This window comes from Leptonychotes weddellii, chromosome 1 (genome assembly GCF_054177405.1).
Source record: "Leptonychotes weddellii isolate Sample4059 chromosome 1, ASM5417740v2, whole genome shotgun sequence".
Taxonomy (NCBI): domain Eukaryota; kingdom Metazoa; phylum Chordata; class Mammalia; order Carnivora; family Phocidae; genus Leptonychotes; species Leptonychotes weddellii.
The window spans coordinates 96,439,983-96,458,935 of NC_138369.1; the positions used below are offsets into that span (position 1 = coordinate 96,439,983).

Below are 18,953 nucleotides of genomic sequence, written 5' to 3' on the forward strand. Positions count from 1 at the left end.
TCTTTGATTACTTTTGAACTGTGACATTTCATGAAGCAAGAGCACTAGATCAATCACTTTAAAAGGTATTCTTTATCACCCCAGGTTTTATACAGCCTGGAGAACCATGGTATGTAGCAAGAATACTGTCTAAGAATCTGAGATTTTCATTTTGGCTCTGTGATTAAGTCACTTTGACCTAATTTTCTTCACTAAGTATTTACTGTTGAATGAATTTAAAACATTAATTGAATTAATGTGTATGAAAAAGTTAGCTGTCTTTCTTTATAGTTAAAATAATGGAAATGAGTTGGGGTGACCATATACCTCAGTTTTCCTAGGATAGTTCCAGTTTATATCTGTCATCTCAGCAAAATACAAATAGCACCTCCTTTTACATTCAAAATTGTCTCCATGTAGACAGTAGATTATATGGTCATTCTCAAACCATTTTTCAAAGAAAACCATTTTTTCAAAGAAATATTTGTTATAATGCTTGCTATTTTTACAATTCCTAATTTTTTAAACTATTTTACAGTCAAAGATTGGTGGAGTACAGATATTTCTGGAATAAGACTCTTTCATTACTTACTTTTACTAAAAGAGAGCTAACCAGTATTAAAAATGAAGTATATGATAATTTTCAAAACTGGACTTCACTGAAAGGAGAAGTTTTTCTACAAATTAAATCCATAAGTGAAACAGCCTTGACAGGTTTGTTGTGTATATTTAGAATGTAATCTTTTTTTTTGCTATATGGTACATTATAAGTAATGAAATAATCCTTCATTTTATGTGATGGAACTTATGATCAACTTTTAAATTTGTTGTTGGCTGGTAAACTAGCTGACCATTATGACTTATTTGAACCCTAAAATTCAATAATTATAGGCTGATCTAAAATAAACCATGATACATCTATCTTGAGCTGTGACCAGAAGTCTGTTTATTACTGTTAAATGTACCAATTTGTATTTTAAAACTTTTTCTTCTATTCATGATTTAGTATTTCATATCGGATCAGCCTTTCCTCAGATAACTGATAAATTCTGGACAGAATAACTACTTAAAAACACTGGAGAGTGACCAAAACCAAGCACATAACATAGGGAATGTCAAATATTGAAAGAATGCATATTACTAAGTGAAAGATGCCAATCTGAAAAGGCTACATACTATATGATTCTAACTAAATGACATTCTGCAAAGGGTAAAACTATAGATATAGTAAAGAAATATGTTTTTGCCAATGTGGAAGGGGAAGAATAGGTTGAGCATGGAAGATTCTTAGAGCAATGAAAATACTTTGTATGATACTATAATGGTGGATACATGTCATTATACATTTGTTAAAACCCATAGAATGTAAACACCAAGAGTGAATCCTAATATAAACTAAGGATTTGGGGGCAAATATGATGTGTGAGTGTAGGTTCATTGATTATAAGAAATGTCCCACTCTGGTGCAGGATTTTGATGATGGAAGAGGCTATGCATGTGTGAAGACAGAATTTATATGGAAATTCTCTGTACTTTCTGCTTAATTTTACTATGAACCTAAAACTGACATATTTTTTTTAAAGGCTATGAATTTTTTTTAGTTAAAAGAAGAGAATGGAACTGGGTGAATTCCCTGGGGTTTGGTTTTTATTTTTGTTTGTTTGTTTAAGGCTATTAGGTTGAGAGCAGGGTACAGTGTGTTCCATGCAGGGAAGCTAAAACTCTGATATAAATCTATAGTCTTTTGGCTTGAAGATTGGAGGACATAGATTAAGGCAGCCTCTGAGAAAGAATATTCCAGAAAAGAGGTGATCAGAGAGGAAGAGCTCAGAGTTTGCATATAAGCTCTTTCCAAATCTTTGGCCTATTCCTGAAATACATGTGCACAGGGAAGACTTGAAATAACCCATCAAAGGCCAAAATAATTGATATTTTCGCTGCTGCTTACCCAAGGGGAGACATATTTTACAGTTTGAGTTCAGTCAAGTTAACTGCTTGTTAAAATAAAACAATGTCAAAATCACTACCCTTTAGAGGAACATAACAGAATTCAGGGTCTCCATAACATAACATCCCCAATGTTCAGGATACAACCCCAAATTTCTTGGTATGGGAAGAAACAGGAAAACATGGCCCATACTCAAGAGATTAGTCAGCAGAGATCAACCCTGAGTTGATCCAGATGATAGAAATAACTAACCAGGATTTCAAATTAGCTGTTAACTATGTTTAATGACATAAAGAAAATAAGCTAGTAATGAGTGAAAAAACAGAATATCTCAGCAGAAAACTATTAAAAATTGGATATTCAAGAATGGAAAAATACAATATCTGAAATAAAAATTTACTGGATAGACTTCTATAGCATATTGTGATTATAGAAAAAAGAACCAGTGAATTTAAGATAGATCAATAGAAATTGTTCATTTTGAAGAACAGAGATAAACATTGAAAAAAAATGAACAGAACCTCAGGGCCCTTAGGATGGATTAAAATATACCATAAGTGATAAATATGGGTAAGAAAAAAGACTTTTTTCCTTTGAATTTAAAAAAAAATTGTATATTCTTATTTAAAGTAGGAATTATATGTGGGTTTTATAAAGTATGTTGATTTAACTTATGACAGCTAGAACATAAAGGATGGAGAGAAGGAGTAAATAGACCCAAATGGTTGTACTCTTTTTGTATTTTATGTGATATGATTCAATATATATATGTAGACTAAAAATGATATATAACTCATAAAGCAACCACTAAAAAAAAAATACAAAAAGACAAAGCTAAAAAGATAATAAATAAACTAAAAAGTAACTCTTTTAAAAGTATCCAAACAGTGGAGAATTAATGTCACCTGTCTCTAAGATTTATATGCATAATGGCATATGGATCATCAGTAGATCACTGGAACAAAATAGCCAGGTAAATGATCCTATTTGTATGATTATTTCACTTTTGACAAATGTGCCAAAACAATCCAATGGGAGAAAGAAAGTCTTTCAACAAATTGTAATAGAATAACTAAATACCCATATGGGAAAATACACCTCAACTCCTTCATTACATTGTACATGAAATTAATTCAAGATAAATCATAAAACTAAATATAAAAGCTAAAACTATCAAAGAAGAAATAGAGCAAAATGTCTTCATGAATTGGTAGTAAATGAAGGTTTATTGGATAGGGCATAGAAGTAAGAAAAATACCAAAAATTGATGTGTTAGACTTTATCAAAATTAAAAACTTCTATTCATCAAAAGATGCTGTTAAGAAAATGAATAGGTAAGCCACAGACAGAAAAAATACCTAAAAAAAAAAAAAAAATGTGACAAAGAACTGCTGTCCAGCCTACATAAAGAACACCAACAAGTCAGTAACAAAAGGACAAAAAATCCAATCAAAAATGGCCAAAAAATCCAATCAAAAATGGCCAAAAGCAGACACTTTACAAGGAAACACATACAAATGACCAATAAGGACATGAAAAAGTGCTCAACGTTATTGGTCAAAAGGGAAATGCAAATGTCAATAGTACATACCCACCAAATTGGTTAAAATGAAAAGATTTAAAACAGTGGATGTTGGTGAGGAAGGAAAGCAACTGGAACTCTTACGCAAACAGGTGAGAGTATAAAATGTTATAGCCACTTTGAAAAAAGATCTGACAGGTATTTTTTATAAAGCTATACACATATCCAATGATCCTTGAAATTCTTCTCTTTGGTATTGATGCCCCCCTGCAAGTAAAAACATATGTCCACACATTTATCCTAAAGAAGTGTTCCTTGTGGCAGGCTTGTAGCCTTAAATAAGGGAAGAAAATTAATGTTCTTAGAGTTTAAATATATTTATTAATATATAACTAATATAAAATATATATATATATTTTAATATATTTCTATATATAGATTTAGACCCACATGCATAGGCTGAACTGATTTTTTATGGTATGGTATTCCATTTATTTATTTTTTCTTTTTTTATATATTTTTAAATTTAAATTCAATTAATTAACATATAATGTATTATTGGTTTCAGAGGTAAAGGTCAGTGATTCATCAGTCTTATATAATACCCAGTGCTCATTACATCACATGCCCTCTTTAATGTCCATCACCCAGTTACCCCATCCCTCCATCCCCGTCCCTGCCAGCAATCCTCAGGTTGTTTCCTATGATTAAGAGTCTCTTTTGGTTTGTCTCCTTCTCTGGGTTCATCTTGTTTTATTTTTTTCCTCTCTTCCCCTATGATCCTCTGTTTTGTTTCTTAAATTCCACATATCAGTGAGATCATATGATAATTATCTTTCTCTGATTGACTTATTTCACTTATCATAATACCCTCTAGTTCTATCCACGTCATTGCAAATGACAAGATTTCATTTCTTTGATGGCTGAATAGTATTCTACTGTATGTATATATATATGTGTGTGTGTGTGTGTATACATATATATATATATATACACACCACATCTTTTTTATCCATTCATCTGTCGATGGACATCTCAGCTCTTTCCATAGTTTGGCTATTGTGGACATTGCTGCTATAAACATTGGGGTGCACATGCCCCTTTTGATCACTACATTTGTATCTTTGGGGTAAATACCCAGTAGTGCAATTGCTGGGTCCTAGGGTAGCTCTATTTTCAACTTTTTGAGGAACCTCCATACTGTTTTCCAGAGTGGCTGCACCAGCTTGCATTCCCATTAACAGTGTAGGGAGGGTTCCCCTTTCTCCGCATCCCCGCCAACATCTGTCGTTTCCTAACTTAATTTTAGCCATTCTGACCAGTGTGAGATGGTATCTCATTGTGGTTTTGATTTGTATTTCCTTAATGCCAAGTGATGTTGAGCATTTTTTCATGTGTCTGTTGGCCAGCTGGAGAAATGTCTGTTCATGTCTTCTGCCCATTTCTTGACTGGATTATTTGTTCTTTGGGTGTTGAGTTTGATAAGTTCTTTATAGATTTTGGATACTAGCCCTTTATTTGATAAATATATTTATTAATATAAATATATTAAATATATTTATATGTATAAATTTAGATCCACATAAGTATGCTAAACTGATTTTTGACAAAGGTAAGCAAGCAGTTCAGTGGAGGAAGGATAGCCTAGCCGCCCCCCCTTTTTTTTAACAGATTGAAAGTAGTAACAGAGACAGTGGAGTAACTGGAGTAATTACTAGAGTAATTGGTTATCCATAGGCAAAAAAAAAAAAGAGAACGCTTGACCAAAACCGTTCACCTTATACAAAAATTAATTCAAAATGGATCATAGATCTAAAGGAAACTAGAAAACTAGAAAATCTTTAGGACCTAATATTCTCAGACTTGAACTAAAAGCATGATACATAAAAGGAAAACTTGATAAATAGAACCTCAACAAAATTAAGTTTTGCTCTGTGAAAGACCCTGTTAAGAGGATGAAAAGGCAAGTTACAGATTAGGAAAAAATATTTGTGGACCACACAAAGGACTTTTATCTAGAATACATGAAAAGTCTCAAAACTCTACGTTTTAAATAAACAGACTCATTAGGAAATGGGCAAATTATATCAGCAAAAATTTCATCAAAGAGGATATGCAGATGGAAGAAGGCACATGAAAAATTGTTTAACATCATTAGCCAATTAGGGAAATGAAAATTATAACATTATGAAATGAAATACGCATCTATTAGAATGTCTAAAATTGTAGAGGTTTCCTAAAAACATAATAACCTAAAATAATTTTAAGTCCATGTGGCTAAGCTAACAGGACTAAGAAGAACAGAAGAATCTTACCAAGATTTTATATAATCAATCAGAAATTGATTATATAAGATTAATACTAATAATTGTACTTACATTAGCTAACGTTATATAATACTTAGTCTAGATCTAAAAACCTATATTAGCTATAAACTTTGACAATATTACAGGCATTTTACATGATAAATACTTTTTTTTTAAAATACCAGCTTTTATTTGTGATCTACATGGATATATCCTTATGGGGTGAGTTGATTGTGCATGGCATAGTTCTTCAATTGAAAAGTTGATACAAAAACATGAAACATTTTTATTAAAATAACCTCCTAATTCATAATCCTAATTCCTTTATCCTAACATAATTGTTTTCATTTTCCCACTTTATCTTCTAGTCCAACACGTGCTCATTTATTTTTGGCATATTGTAATCACAATCTAAATGCTAATTTATATTCTAAAATGTAGTGTTATTGGCTGAATTTTGTCACTCCCCCAAATTCATATATTGAAGTCCCAATCCCTGAGAATATAACTATATTTGGAGTCAGGGTCCTTAAAGAAATAAATTTAAGTAGGTGGGCTCTAATCTAATATGATTGGTGTTTCTAAAAAAAAAAAAAGAGGAAATTTGGAAACAGACACAGACAGAGGGAAGAGTCTTGAAGACACAGGAAGAAGATGGCCATTTACAAGCCAAGAAGAAAGGCCTGGAAGAGATCCATCCTTCGTGGCCCTCAGAAGATACCAACCCAGCTGATTCCTTGATCTCAGACTTTTTAGCCTCCAGAACTGTGAAAAAAGCAATCTCTGTTGCTTAAGCTACCCAGTCTGTGGTACTTTGTTACAGCAGCCCTAACAAATTAATAAATATCATGAACCACATAAACATTGCACAATATTATTCAAGATACTTTAAAAGATTTGCACATTAAAATTTAGGTTTAAAATCAAAGTCCAAAACAGAAACAGTATTCCTAGAAAAGGCATTGTTTAATATTTTCTTGCTGACAAAGTATGTTAATTATTGAATAGCAGATATGAGTGAAATATTTCTTACCCCTCTAATGAGTGGCTTTCTCTTTATGTAATCAAGACTTTTAAGTTCAAATGTTCATAGATTAAGTTTTCTTAAACCAGAGCACACCTATTTTAATAAGAGAAATTTCAGGAAAAAATATTTTTAGTGTAGAATCACCACACTAAAGGTAGAATATTTTAAGTGTATAATTAATTTGCTTCCATTCTCAAAGTAACTTGATTGAATAGCTCTTGAACTTTTAAAATTCAAGTTCTGAATTAGGTTTAGAAATGTAGTCCACATTTTTTGTAAAATTGAAGAAATTGGGGATAGAATAGGCCTATTTGCTTATCCTATTAAAACACACATTGCTTATGTGTTTTTTTTGCCTTATCTAGTCTGACATTAAATAATCTGGGGCTCAAAATGCTTGCCTATGAAGTGAAGGTAAGGTAAGACAAAAAAAATACTCAGGATATTCAACTAGTATATCAGAAACTATTTAGAAGTTTTGCTCGATAATGACTTTACTCATTTGGTAACTATCTGTTGAGCTCCTGTTATTTCTAGGACATCATTGGTAATAATTATGGGTGGAATAAAAATTAAGATATTATCTCTGACCTAAAATAACTTATGGTCTAATAGTAGATCATACGTATACATATGATCAGTGCAGTAAAAAATGGTGTAAATTAGAGCAAGTTCTAGGAAGATCTAAGTCACTTCCAGATTGGGTCAGAAAAGATTTCCAGGCCGTGGTAGCATGTGGGCAGTGGCAGGCCAAATGAATGAGGTTAGGAGGACCTTCTCCATGGGGGTGCTGAGACAGGGAAAACACAAGGTGGGTACAATGACCAGAATAGGTTAACCTGGTGGAGATCATAACTTCTGAACTCCAAATTGGGACACATGACTGACAGATATGAAGTTGTAGAATGATGAGTGTAGGATTGAATATTTGACAGTAGGATTGCCAAACAAGAAGGGATGCGTAATTTGCCAAGGGTGAGTTAATTCTCTCCTAATTCATTGAGTTTACTCTCCTAATTCCATGACAGAAACACAGCTCCCGTTAGTTTGGAAATCTTGCTGTACTTCTCCATGTGTTAGAATATATTTCACAAATAAATTTGTATTGCAGATTCTTATTCTTTTAATGTCAGAAAGTCATGTTGACATGAGTAGTTATTTTAGAGACAGATAGTAGTGTACACTTACAGAGTCAGCCTGCTAACCTAAGCAGTATCATTCTGGCAAATGAAAAATAGGTGACAGCATGTGCAGGCTCCTCTGCAGTGTCATTTTGACTTAAACATAGACAGATATGATTAGGATATGATACAATTTATTCAGCACAAGGAGCCACCTTTATGGATACAGAAATACCCAAGACTCTTTAGGCGTGAAGAAAAACCGCAACCTCCATATTTTTTAAAACTCTCTTCTTTTAAAATTTTATGCACTAGTGTGTTATCTGTTTTCCTTGTACAAATGGGTACATATCCATAAGTATTTAGAAGCATATAGTTATTCCTAGGAAAAAGATTTCCATGTAAAGTAATCATTGGAATATAGTAGAACCTTACTTATTTGGTCTCTGTCAGTTTATTTATCCAGGTTTTCCTTTTTTTAAAAAAAGATTTTATTTACTTGAGACAGAGAGCACGAGTGGGGTGAGGGGCAGAGGGAGAAGCAGACTCGCCATTGAGCAGGGAACCCAATGTGGGGCTCGATCCTAGGACGCCAGGATCATGACCTGAGCTGAAGGTAGACACTTAACTGACTGAGCCACCCAGGCACCCCACCAGGTTTTCCATTTTGAGCAATAATTAAAAGTGAAGAAGATGCTAGACCCCTTGTCCTCATGCCCTAGATCTGTCTTAAAGGTCATGTTTTCTTCCAGACATACTCTTCACCCACAGAAAGACATTTTGCTTTTCTCTCCTTGGACCACATTTGTAATCCTAATCATCACCATCCTTTAAGGCATGTGCTCTTCCCTGTGCTCTGTCTAGCCTACCACTTTACTTCTCCTGTAACGACTTACCAGCCATGTTGCCTCTGCTGCCATGTCTGTTTTATGGATCTCTGATTCTGGTTTTCATTCGCCCCTGTGGCTGCTATTTCTGCTGTGGTGGCTCCAAGTCCAAGACAAACTCCTCTGATACCCAGTCACGTGCTAAACCCATCACATGGCCCAGGATAAGCTAACCAAGGAAGGGGATTCCAAGTGAACTATCTGAAAAAGCAGACTATCCAGATTTGCACGTAGATCATATCCTCATCAATTCAAATTAATTGTGGTTGTACAAATTTTATGGTATTTTATCATTATTGTTTGGTTCTTTAAATGTTTTAATACTGGTTTAAGACAGTAGTGAAGAGACTGATTAAGGGAGAGCTTGATAATTATTCTGAAGGATAGTATGCTCCATGCATTTCTCACAAAATTATATAAAATTAGCACATTTAAATATACATAATGCTATGAAGGCATATTTTTATTAAGCTTAATCTAAGTAGATAGAATAATGACAAGTGATTGCTATAATGAAATTCTGGTCTCATTTTGAGGCCACAGAGTATTATTAGAATCATTAAGGTATATTAACTAATATTTTCTGCCCATAAATTTATTAGTTTTAGACACTGCATCATTTTATTCCTCTCCATCCCTGCTGCCTTTCTTCATAATTTGTATAGAATGTACCCTAGTTACTCTCCTAGAAATGCCACCCAACCAGCTCATGCTAGCACATTTAAATTTACTTTTCTGAATCATGTTGTCAAGAAAACAATTTAATTTCAATAAAACTCAGAACATTATGCAGATATTGTGTTCATTTATGTGAATATTTGAAAAGCAAGATGGATTGCCATTTAATACAATTTAAAGGCTAAACTAAAAGTTTTCATACATCATTTAGCAATATAATTGTTTTTCTTATTTTTTCAGAATAACTACTAAACTTAAATTTTTTTGGTTAGGTGTCATTATGCTGACACAGAAGTCATCTTAACTCTCAACTATTAATTTTCTAAAAGGAAATAATCATTCTATGGGGAAATGATTTATGATTCAATTTTGTCTATTTGTAAACTTTACATTTTCCTTACAGAAATAGAGATACTAAAGAAAAGTTTGACAGTGTCCCAGAGAAATAAGATATGCCTTGAAGAGGAAATGAAAAATCTGAAATTGTTGTCAGATGCAGCCATGTTGAGGTCTCAGCAGATTCAGACATCCAAACAACAGGAAGTAAACTTGCAAACCAGATGCTATGACTTGCAAAAAGAAGTACTAGGTAAAAGAGAATTATTTTTTGCTGCTGTTAGCAACTAGCCATAATAAAATCTTGCTTTAATTAGTTTGTGTTACAAATATGCCTGATTATTAGTGACTATGTCAATAACTGTGTCTGTGATCAGTGTTTACTATCTTCCCTTCCCATTCTGCTAGAGTGATGAGACTTAAGTGAATATACTCTTTCATTTTCCCAAATGAAAATATTAAAAATTGTGTTTTGGGCACCTTGGGCAAAGTTTTAAAAATTTCTACCTCAGATGAATTAAGTGTCTTGGCACTAAGGCTATGGAATTTGTACTTTTCCCTAGAGGCAGTAGGAATCGTTGAAAATTGGTAATCTGGAGAATGATATAATACAAGCAGTGTTTTAGCAAAATGAGCTATTAGCAGTGATTGGAGGTGTTCCAAACATCAAGCAATTGGATCCAAGTAGCCATTTAGAAACTATCTTTGCTGGTAACCCAGGCCTAGACTAACTGTAAGAAACTGAAGTAGAAAGGGAACTAACATATTTTAGGTCCTAATGTGCACTGTATTTAAATTACTTCTGTCAATTCCCACAGTGACCATGAAAAACAGGTATAATTATCCCATCTTGCAGAGGAGAGAAAATAGCCTAGAAAGGTTAACATGCCTGTTTTCACATAGCTGGTAAATGGCAGGGAGTGAAAGCAAACCTAGTCAGATTGCAGGACTCATGCTTGTCCCAGTATGTCGCCTTGGTCCTCTTTATGGCCACAATGGGAAAGCTAAGACAGAATCAGGATTGAGCAGACTACTCAGGACTAGGGAGATAAACACCTGACTGAGTAGCCAGGGAGAGAAGGAAGTCACAGATGACTTCTGAACCTCTTTTCTTGGGAGTGGGAACATACCACAGACTAGGAAATCTGGAAAGAAACTGGTATTGGAATGGAAAATAGGATTCATTACATGAACTTGGAGCAGATACCAGACATTTTAATTTTCCCTTCTGTGGATTGCCTATTTATAGATTTTGCCAATTTTCTATTGCGTTACTGGAATTTTCCTTGATAATTTTTAAAAGCAGTTTATAAGTATAGTAATTATTTATATTCTTTTTTTTCTAACATATAATTTGTTGACTTTTTATGGTAAATTTCACCATATCAAAGTTTTTCATTTTGTTATGATCAAATTACTGTCTTTTATTATTTTGGGTTAGTTTTGGTTAAAATAGTGCCTCCCATCCTTAAATTGCACAGATAGTCTCCTGAGTTTTCCTACATTTAAGTCATTAATACAGGTAAGATTTATTTTTTATATGGTGTGAGATGTGGGGATCTAGTTTTATTCTTTCCAAATGGATAACCAGTTGTATCAGTATTATGTATTAAATAATCCATCCTTTCCACTGAATAGAACTATCATCTGTCATATGTTAAAATTTTATGTATGCTAGCATTGATTACTATGTTCTGTCTTCTGTTCCACTGATTTATTTAATATACCACTGATACATATTCATTTGAATATAGTGATGTAATAGCATATTCTCAAAGCTGGTAAGTCTTTTCTCTCTCCGCTGTTCTTTTTAAATATATATTTGGAGGAGTTATTCTTTCATTTGAACTTTTTAAGATCTTTTATTTACTTCTAATCCAAAGACTCTAAATAGGTACCTAGTAAAGTTTTTCTCTACATATTCATAAGCAGTTATTCTTCCACATAAACATTAAGGTAATTCATTTAATTCTAATCCTAACAGGGATTCTAGCTGGAATTGCATTATATTTATATAGTAAATTTTGGAGAATTGACATTTTAGTGGTAGTAAGTCTTTTTAATATTATCAAAGTCTTCTCATTCAAGAATATAATATGTCCTTTCATTTCTTTAAATTTGTTTTCAAATGATTTCATAGTTTTATTTGAATATGTTTCTTTGTCATTCTTGTTAAGTTTATGACTATCATGGTTTTGCATCTACTATAAATGGACTATTTTCTCTATTTCAGCTTCTTGATATTTGTTTTTGTTTTTGGATTTTTTTGGTGCAAAAAAGTGTTTTTATTATAGTACAGGGACAGGACCATGGGCAGAAAGAGCTGCACTGGGATTGTGAGGACTAACGGGTTATATACCCTTTAGTTAATGGGAGTTAGGGATAGTCTCTAAGGAATTTGTGCATGTTAAAAGCAAGGTCTCCAGGATCTTGGAGGGCTAGCTATTATTAAGATAAGGTTGCTTTTAGTCTTCAATGAAACATCAACAGTACGGCAGCCATGAATTCCTTGAGGAATGTCACACTCTGCATGTCTCGGATTTATCAGTGACCTGCAAGTTGTAAGGAGACTATTTTAGCTGCATTTCTCTTGCCTTTGTTCTCCTCATCATTTATCCCCTGAACAGTTTTGATTTAAATTTTTAAGGTTGCTGAGGGCGAAAGGTTTTATCTTCTGTAACTTTTCCCTGATGAATAGGGGCGTAGAGATGTCCCTACCTCGGGGTCAACATTAGTCAGTTGGGGATGTAGGCGTTATGAAAGGCAGAGACAGCTGAATCCAAGGTAGACAACATATATGAAATCTCCTTGAGTAGAAAGGGTCATCTGTCAGCTTGATCTTATGACAGTGAAGGAGTCTTGGCACCAGGTGGAGAAACATTGGAAAAAAACAGCGAAATGTGATTAAAATTATTATGAGAAAAAGAAGCCCAATAAAGAGACCTTTGATAGTTGGCTAAAATCCTCCTCCAGTCCAGGAATTTATCCAATCTTGAAAGGGAGGGATTGTTTAAAATGCCAATTTTAATATTTATATCTTTTAGCAATTCTGTTACATTTTTGTGATAATCTGTAATATATACATAGCATTCTGTTTTTATGATGGCACGTGTTCACCCTGTGCAGCAGTTAAAATATCTAATGCCATTTTATTTTGGAGAACTGCTTTATGAATGAGTTATTTCAGTGTTTAATAATGTAATGCTATTTTGAGAGTCACTTAAGGCCTTAATTGTGGAGCAGGTGGTGTTAGCCATCATATAGCTGGTAAATGGCAGGTAAATGTAAACATACATCATTGTTTAGCAAGCAATCAGATAACAAGAGGCACTTTTATGGAAACAAAAGAAAAATATAAGTTCGTGGTTGGAGCAAATTACAAACCCAGTGTCTGAGTCTCCAGTACTGCCAGAGAGATTTCCAGATCTCAGGTTTGAAGCATCCTCAGACAGACTGGGATCAGGCCATGGGAATCAGATGAATTTTTCTGGTTTGTAATTTAAATGTCTCTGGTGATCCTTTTGAATGGCCCGTAGTGCAACAGGCACAAAGATTGTCTATACATGAGTTTTGTGGCAGTTTCTTTGAAGCTACCCTCAAGTTGTCCAGCATCAGTTTTCAGGGCTTTAGGAAGAAGAGCAGTTTTAATTAAGAGGATGGAAGAAGATTGGAAATCTTGGTATTTGTTGATAGAATAAAGAAAGACTATTGGTTTTTGTGTATTTGTCTTATATCCATCGACTTTATAAAATCCTCATATTAATTCTAGTAGTTTTTTACTAGTATCTCTTGGATTTTCTACAGTTATATCACCTGCTCCAACACCCCTGAAAAAGAGTTCATCTATTTTTTCCAGGGTTTATATCTGTTATTTTATTTTCTTGTCTTGTTCATATCTTTTTAAGTTCATTTGAACTGAAACTGTGTTAAATAATAATGATGACATTGAGCATCCACATCTACTTCCTGATTTTAATTGAAATTATTTGGTGTTTTGTCACTTGGGATTATATTTGATGTTTTTGGTAAATATTTATTTTTAATTAACCGTTTTACTTCTATTCCAATTTTACTTAGATGTTTTATGTGAAATGCTTTTGGATTTTGTTAAATGCCTTTCAGCATCTATTGATATAATAGTATTTTTTCCCCTTTAACTAACTGGTAAAATGGATTAGTATTATTGAATTCCCTGAATTTCTTTGGTCTCTTGGAATAAGCCCTACATCATTTACTTTTTAAATATATCATTTCCTACATGGTTATATTTTATTTATAAATTTGGTACATGTATATTAATAAGTGAGATTGGTTTATAAATGTTTCTTTATTAGGGGGCACTAATTTTATCAGAGTTTTGCATTAAAATTAAGTGAATATCATAAGTGCTCTTATTTTTAAATATTTCCTCTATCTGTGGCTAGGCCTGGTTTCTGATTTTTAATCTTGTCTATTTTTGCTTTATCTTTTATTATTTATCAAGCTTGCGAAGCCTTTGTTTTTTTAGTCTTTTCAAAGAACTAGCCTTTGTATTTTTTTTATGCTTTCCATTACTTTTATTTTCCATAACATTAACTTTTTGCTTCTATATTTATTAATTTCCTATCCCTAGTTTCTTTTTGTTTTGTTTGTATGTTTTTATTTTTCAGACTTCTGAAGGGAGTACTTAGTTCTTTTATTTCTCATCCTTTTTTGTTTAATAATAGAGACATTTAAGGGAATAAGTTTTCCCTTGAGTAAAATTTTCTCTGTCATATTTTTAATATGAATTATTCTCCTTTTCAGTGCTATCTAAATACTCTAATTTCTAATTTTTTTCTTTGGTGAAAGGGTTATCTAGGAGTATATTTCTTAATTTCTCAATAGTTAATTATTTGGGGAAGGAGTTACTTATTATTTATTTAATGTGGGGGTATTCTGACTAAATGTGACTTATAATACCTTTTTGAATTTGTTAAGCTTTCCTTTATGTTGTGTACATGATCAGGGTTATAAATGTTCCTTAGAAATACAAAATGTAATTCTCAGCTTGATGGATATAAGTGTATCTCAGCTAAGTGTAAGATTCTTGGGTTCTTTCCTCTCAGTAGACTATAGATGCTCTGACTTCTAGCTTTTAGTAATGCAAATGAGAAGTCTACTGTAGCTCTGATCCTTTTTCCTTTAGAGGTAACTCATTCTTTTTCCTGAAAGCTTTTGTTAGATTTTTCTTTCTCTGGTTTTTTCTTTTTTTTTCCATTGGGCCTCAGTTGGATCACTCATAATCCTTGGTTCATGACACACATGTACTGGCTGGGACTTCATATATAATCTTGAATAGAAGAGTAATAGTGGGCATCCTTGTCTCATTCACAGTTTTACAGAAATACACTGCAGAATAACTTTTGGGTTTAAGCAGAAATTATAATGAATGTAAAATATCTAAAGAATGACATTAAAAACACTATATATCAAAACTCATGGGATACAGCCAAAGAGGTGTTTTGAGGGAGATGTATAGCTTTAAATAGTCATATAAGAAGGAAAAAACAAACTCAAAGAACGTAGAACAAAAAAATAATAAAAATAAGAGCAGCAGTCAGTGAGGTAGAAAACAAAGAGATGGTAAAGATGATCAGCAAAATAAAGCATTGATATTTTTTTAAACCAACAAAGTAGACCTTTGGCTGTTTGATCAGAAGATGAGAGAAAACACAAATGAAAAATATAAGCAATGAAAGAGGGGCAATGACTACAGATAAAGAGTAAAAAAATAAAAGTGGATGCTGTTAACAACCTTACACCAACAACTTTGAAATCTTAAATGAAATAGACATACTATTAGAAAAATATATCTTACCAAGACTCAAAGCAGTTAAATGGTCCTATAACTATTAAAGAAATTGGAGCAATGTCTTCTCACAGAGAAATGACCAAATTTTTTTTTTTTAAAGATTTTATTTATTTATTTGAGACAGAGAGAATGAGATACAGAGAGCATGAGAGGGAGGAGGGTCAGAGGGAGAAGCAGACTCCCTGCTGAGCAGGGAGCCCGATGCGGGACTCGATCCCGGGACTCCAGGATCATGACCTGAGCCGAAGGCAGTCGCTTAACCAACTGAGCCACCCAGGCGCCCTAAATTTTTTTTGCAAGTAAGTTCTACCAACTTTCACGGAATAAAAGATCTTAATTTGATACAGTATTTTCTAAACAACTGAAAACTGGGGACTATTTCCCAACTCAATCTACAAGGCCAAGGCAACACTGTTACCAAAATCAGACAAAGATATTAAAAGAAGGAAATATTATAGGCCTATTTATATTATGAATGTCAATGTAACAATTTCAACTGTATGATATTTAAAAAAATATTTTGAATCACCTAAGTGTATTACCTATTTATAAAATTAAATAAAGTCATAAATAAAATAAAACTCTAAATGCCATGCTACTTATTTTAGGCTTAAAAGAGGAAGACAAATTTAAGATACATTTGCTAAAATATGCATTTCATACTTATAAATAACTTTCTTCAAAATGCAAGGTTTTGGGGCACCTGGGTGGCGCAATTGGTTGAGCATCTGACTCCTGGTTTTGGCTCAGGTCATGATTTCAGGGTTGTGTGATTGAGCCCTGCATTGGGCTCTGCGCTCAGTGTGGAGTCTGCTTGAGACTCTCTCCCTCTCCCTCTGCCCCTGCCCTTGTTCCCCACACCACCCCCCCTTCTCCAGAAAAAAAAAAAAAAAGTGCAAGTTTCCTTCAAAACAAAGACTATCATTCTTGCCTCTCTTTTATCTCATCCTTTTAACCTGGCTTAGAAAATAAGCAGTTTCTTTGACTATTATGATTTCTTAGAAGAACAGTAAAACATTAGAGAATGTGATATCTTATATTCTTTTAAGAAACTATAACATATATAATATTACCTAACCTCCCCACCTACTTCTCTGGTCCTGAATACTGGTTGATCTTGGAATGAATTCTCATTGCTTCTGTTCCTTGGTGTCAATTGTTCTTGGGTCAGATCTTGGGCAAAATATATTTTAAAAATAGTCTGAAAAGTAAGAACCACGTTTGGCCACCTAGCCCTAGCATATTTAGAATATGTTATTATAGGAGTATGTTGCAGTTTTAAAAAATGGCAATGTATATTTTTAGAACAGAATAGCAAATTCAAATCAAAACCACATTGAGATACCACCTTATACCAGTTAGAATGGCAAAAATTGACAAGGCAAAAAACAACAAATGTTGGAGAGGTTGTGGAGAAAGGGGAACCCTCTTATACTGTTGGTGGGGATGCAAGTTGGTACAGCCACTTTGGAAAACGGTGTGGAGGTTCTTGAAAAAAATTAAAAATAGAGCTACCCTATGACCCAGCAACTGCACTCCTGGGTATTTACCCCAAAACACAGATGTAGTGAAAAGAAGGGACATATGCACCCCAATGTTCATAGCAGCAATGTCTGCAATAGCCAAACTGTGGAAAGAGCCGAGATGCCCTTCAACAGATGAATGGATAAAGAAGATGTGGTCCATATATACAATGGAATATTACTCAGTCATCAGAAAGGATGAATACCCAACTTTTACATCAACATGGATGGACTGGAGGAGATTATGCTAAGTGAAATAAGTCAAGCAGAGAAAGTCAGTTATCATATGGTTTCACTTATTTTTGGAACATAAGAAATAGCATGGAGGACATTAGGAGAAGGAAAGGAAAAAATGAAGGGGGGGAAATCGGAGGGGGAGACGAACCATGAGAGACTATGGATCCGAGAAACAAACTGAGGGTTTTACAGGGGAGGGGGGAAGGGGGATGGGTTAGCCGGATGATGGGTATTAAGGAGGGCACGTACTGCATGGAGCACTGGGTGTTATAGGAAAACAATGAATCATGGATCACTACATCAAAAACTAATGATGTATTGTATGGTGACTAACATAACAATAGAATTAAATTTAAAAAAATAGCAAATTCAGAAGGTGAATCAGATTTTAAGGTAAGGATCATTATTAACATGGGGAAAAGAAAAATTATGTGGTAAGTGGTATAGGGATAACTAAAACAAAATAAATCAAATACTCCAAAATCAACCTCAAATTAAGTAAGAAAAAAATAATAGGAAAAACTAGTACCAAAAAAAGGATACAGAACTTATCCAAAGCAACACTTTAAAAATTACAAAGGGTAAGATAGATTTTGCCTATAAAAAATATAAAATCTCTGACTTTAAAAACTGCCAAACAACCTAAAAATAGATGGACAAAAAATGTGTGTATCATATGTGGTATGGAAAGAGTTACTATCCATACCATACAAAGAATTTATTTCACTATGTGTGAAAACTCCCAAGACCCCACATAGGCAAATGGTTGAAAAACAGAAACAAATACAGGAAATATAATAAATAAGCACAAAATGCTTGATCACTAATAATTAAAAAATTTGCCTTTTAAAAAAACTAGTATAAAGACTTTAATGATAAAGTTTCCTTTCTCTTGATGACAAAAATTATGTATTTTTATAACCCACAGAAATGTTTGTGATCAAGTAATCTCCTTCTTGAGAGTCTATGCTTGGGAAATAGCAGAAGAGGAAAAATTATTTATATGTAAAGATCATTTCCTTACACCACACACAAAAATAGACTCAAAATAGATGAAAGACCTAAATGTGAGACAGGACTCCATCAAAATCCTTGAGGAGAACACAGGCAGCAACCTCTTCGACCTCGGCTGCAGCAACTTCTTCCTGGACACATCGCCAAAGGCAAGGGAAGCAAGGGCAAAAATGAACTATTGGGACTCCATCAAGATAAAAAGCTTTTGCACAGCAAAGGAAACAGTCAACAAAACCAAAAGACAACCAACAGAATGGGAGAAGATATTTGCAAATGACATATCAGATAAAGGGCTAGTATCCAAAATCTATAAAGAACTTATCAAACTCAACACCCAAAGAACAAAGAATCCAATCAAGCAATGGGCAGAAGATATGAATAGACATTTCTGCAAAGACGACATCCAAATGGCCAACAGACACATGAAAAAGTTCTCAACATCACTTGGCATCAGGGAAATCCAAATCAAAACCTCAATGAGATACCACCTCACACCAGTCAGAATGGCTAAAATTAACAAGTCAGGAAACGACAGATGTTGG

At 33.5% G+C, this 18,953-nt stretch overlaps 1 protein-coding gene across 1 annotated transcript in view; it reads left to right on the forward strand.

Moving 5' to 3' along the window:
- The window catches only part of LEKR1 (leucine, glutamate and lysine rich 1), a 165,717-nt gene that overhangs the window by 68,617 nt on the left and 78,147 nt on the right, over positions 1-18,953 (forward strand). The window contains exons 5-6 of the mRNA XM_081828457.1: positions 518-693; positions 9,872-10,057. Coding sequence (XP_081684583.1) covers positions 518-693; positions 9,872-10,057 — 362 coding nt within the window. The remainder of the gene's footprint in view (positions 1-517; positions 694-9,871; positions 10,058-18,953) is intronic.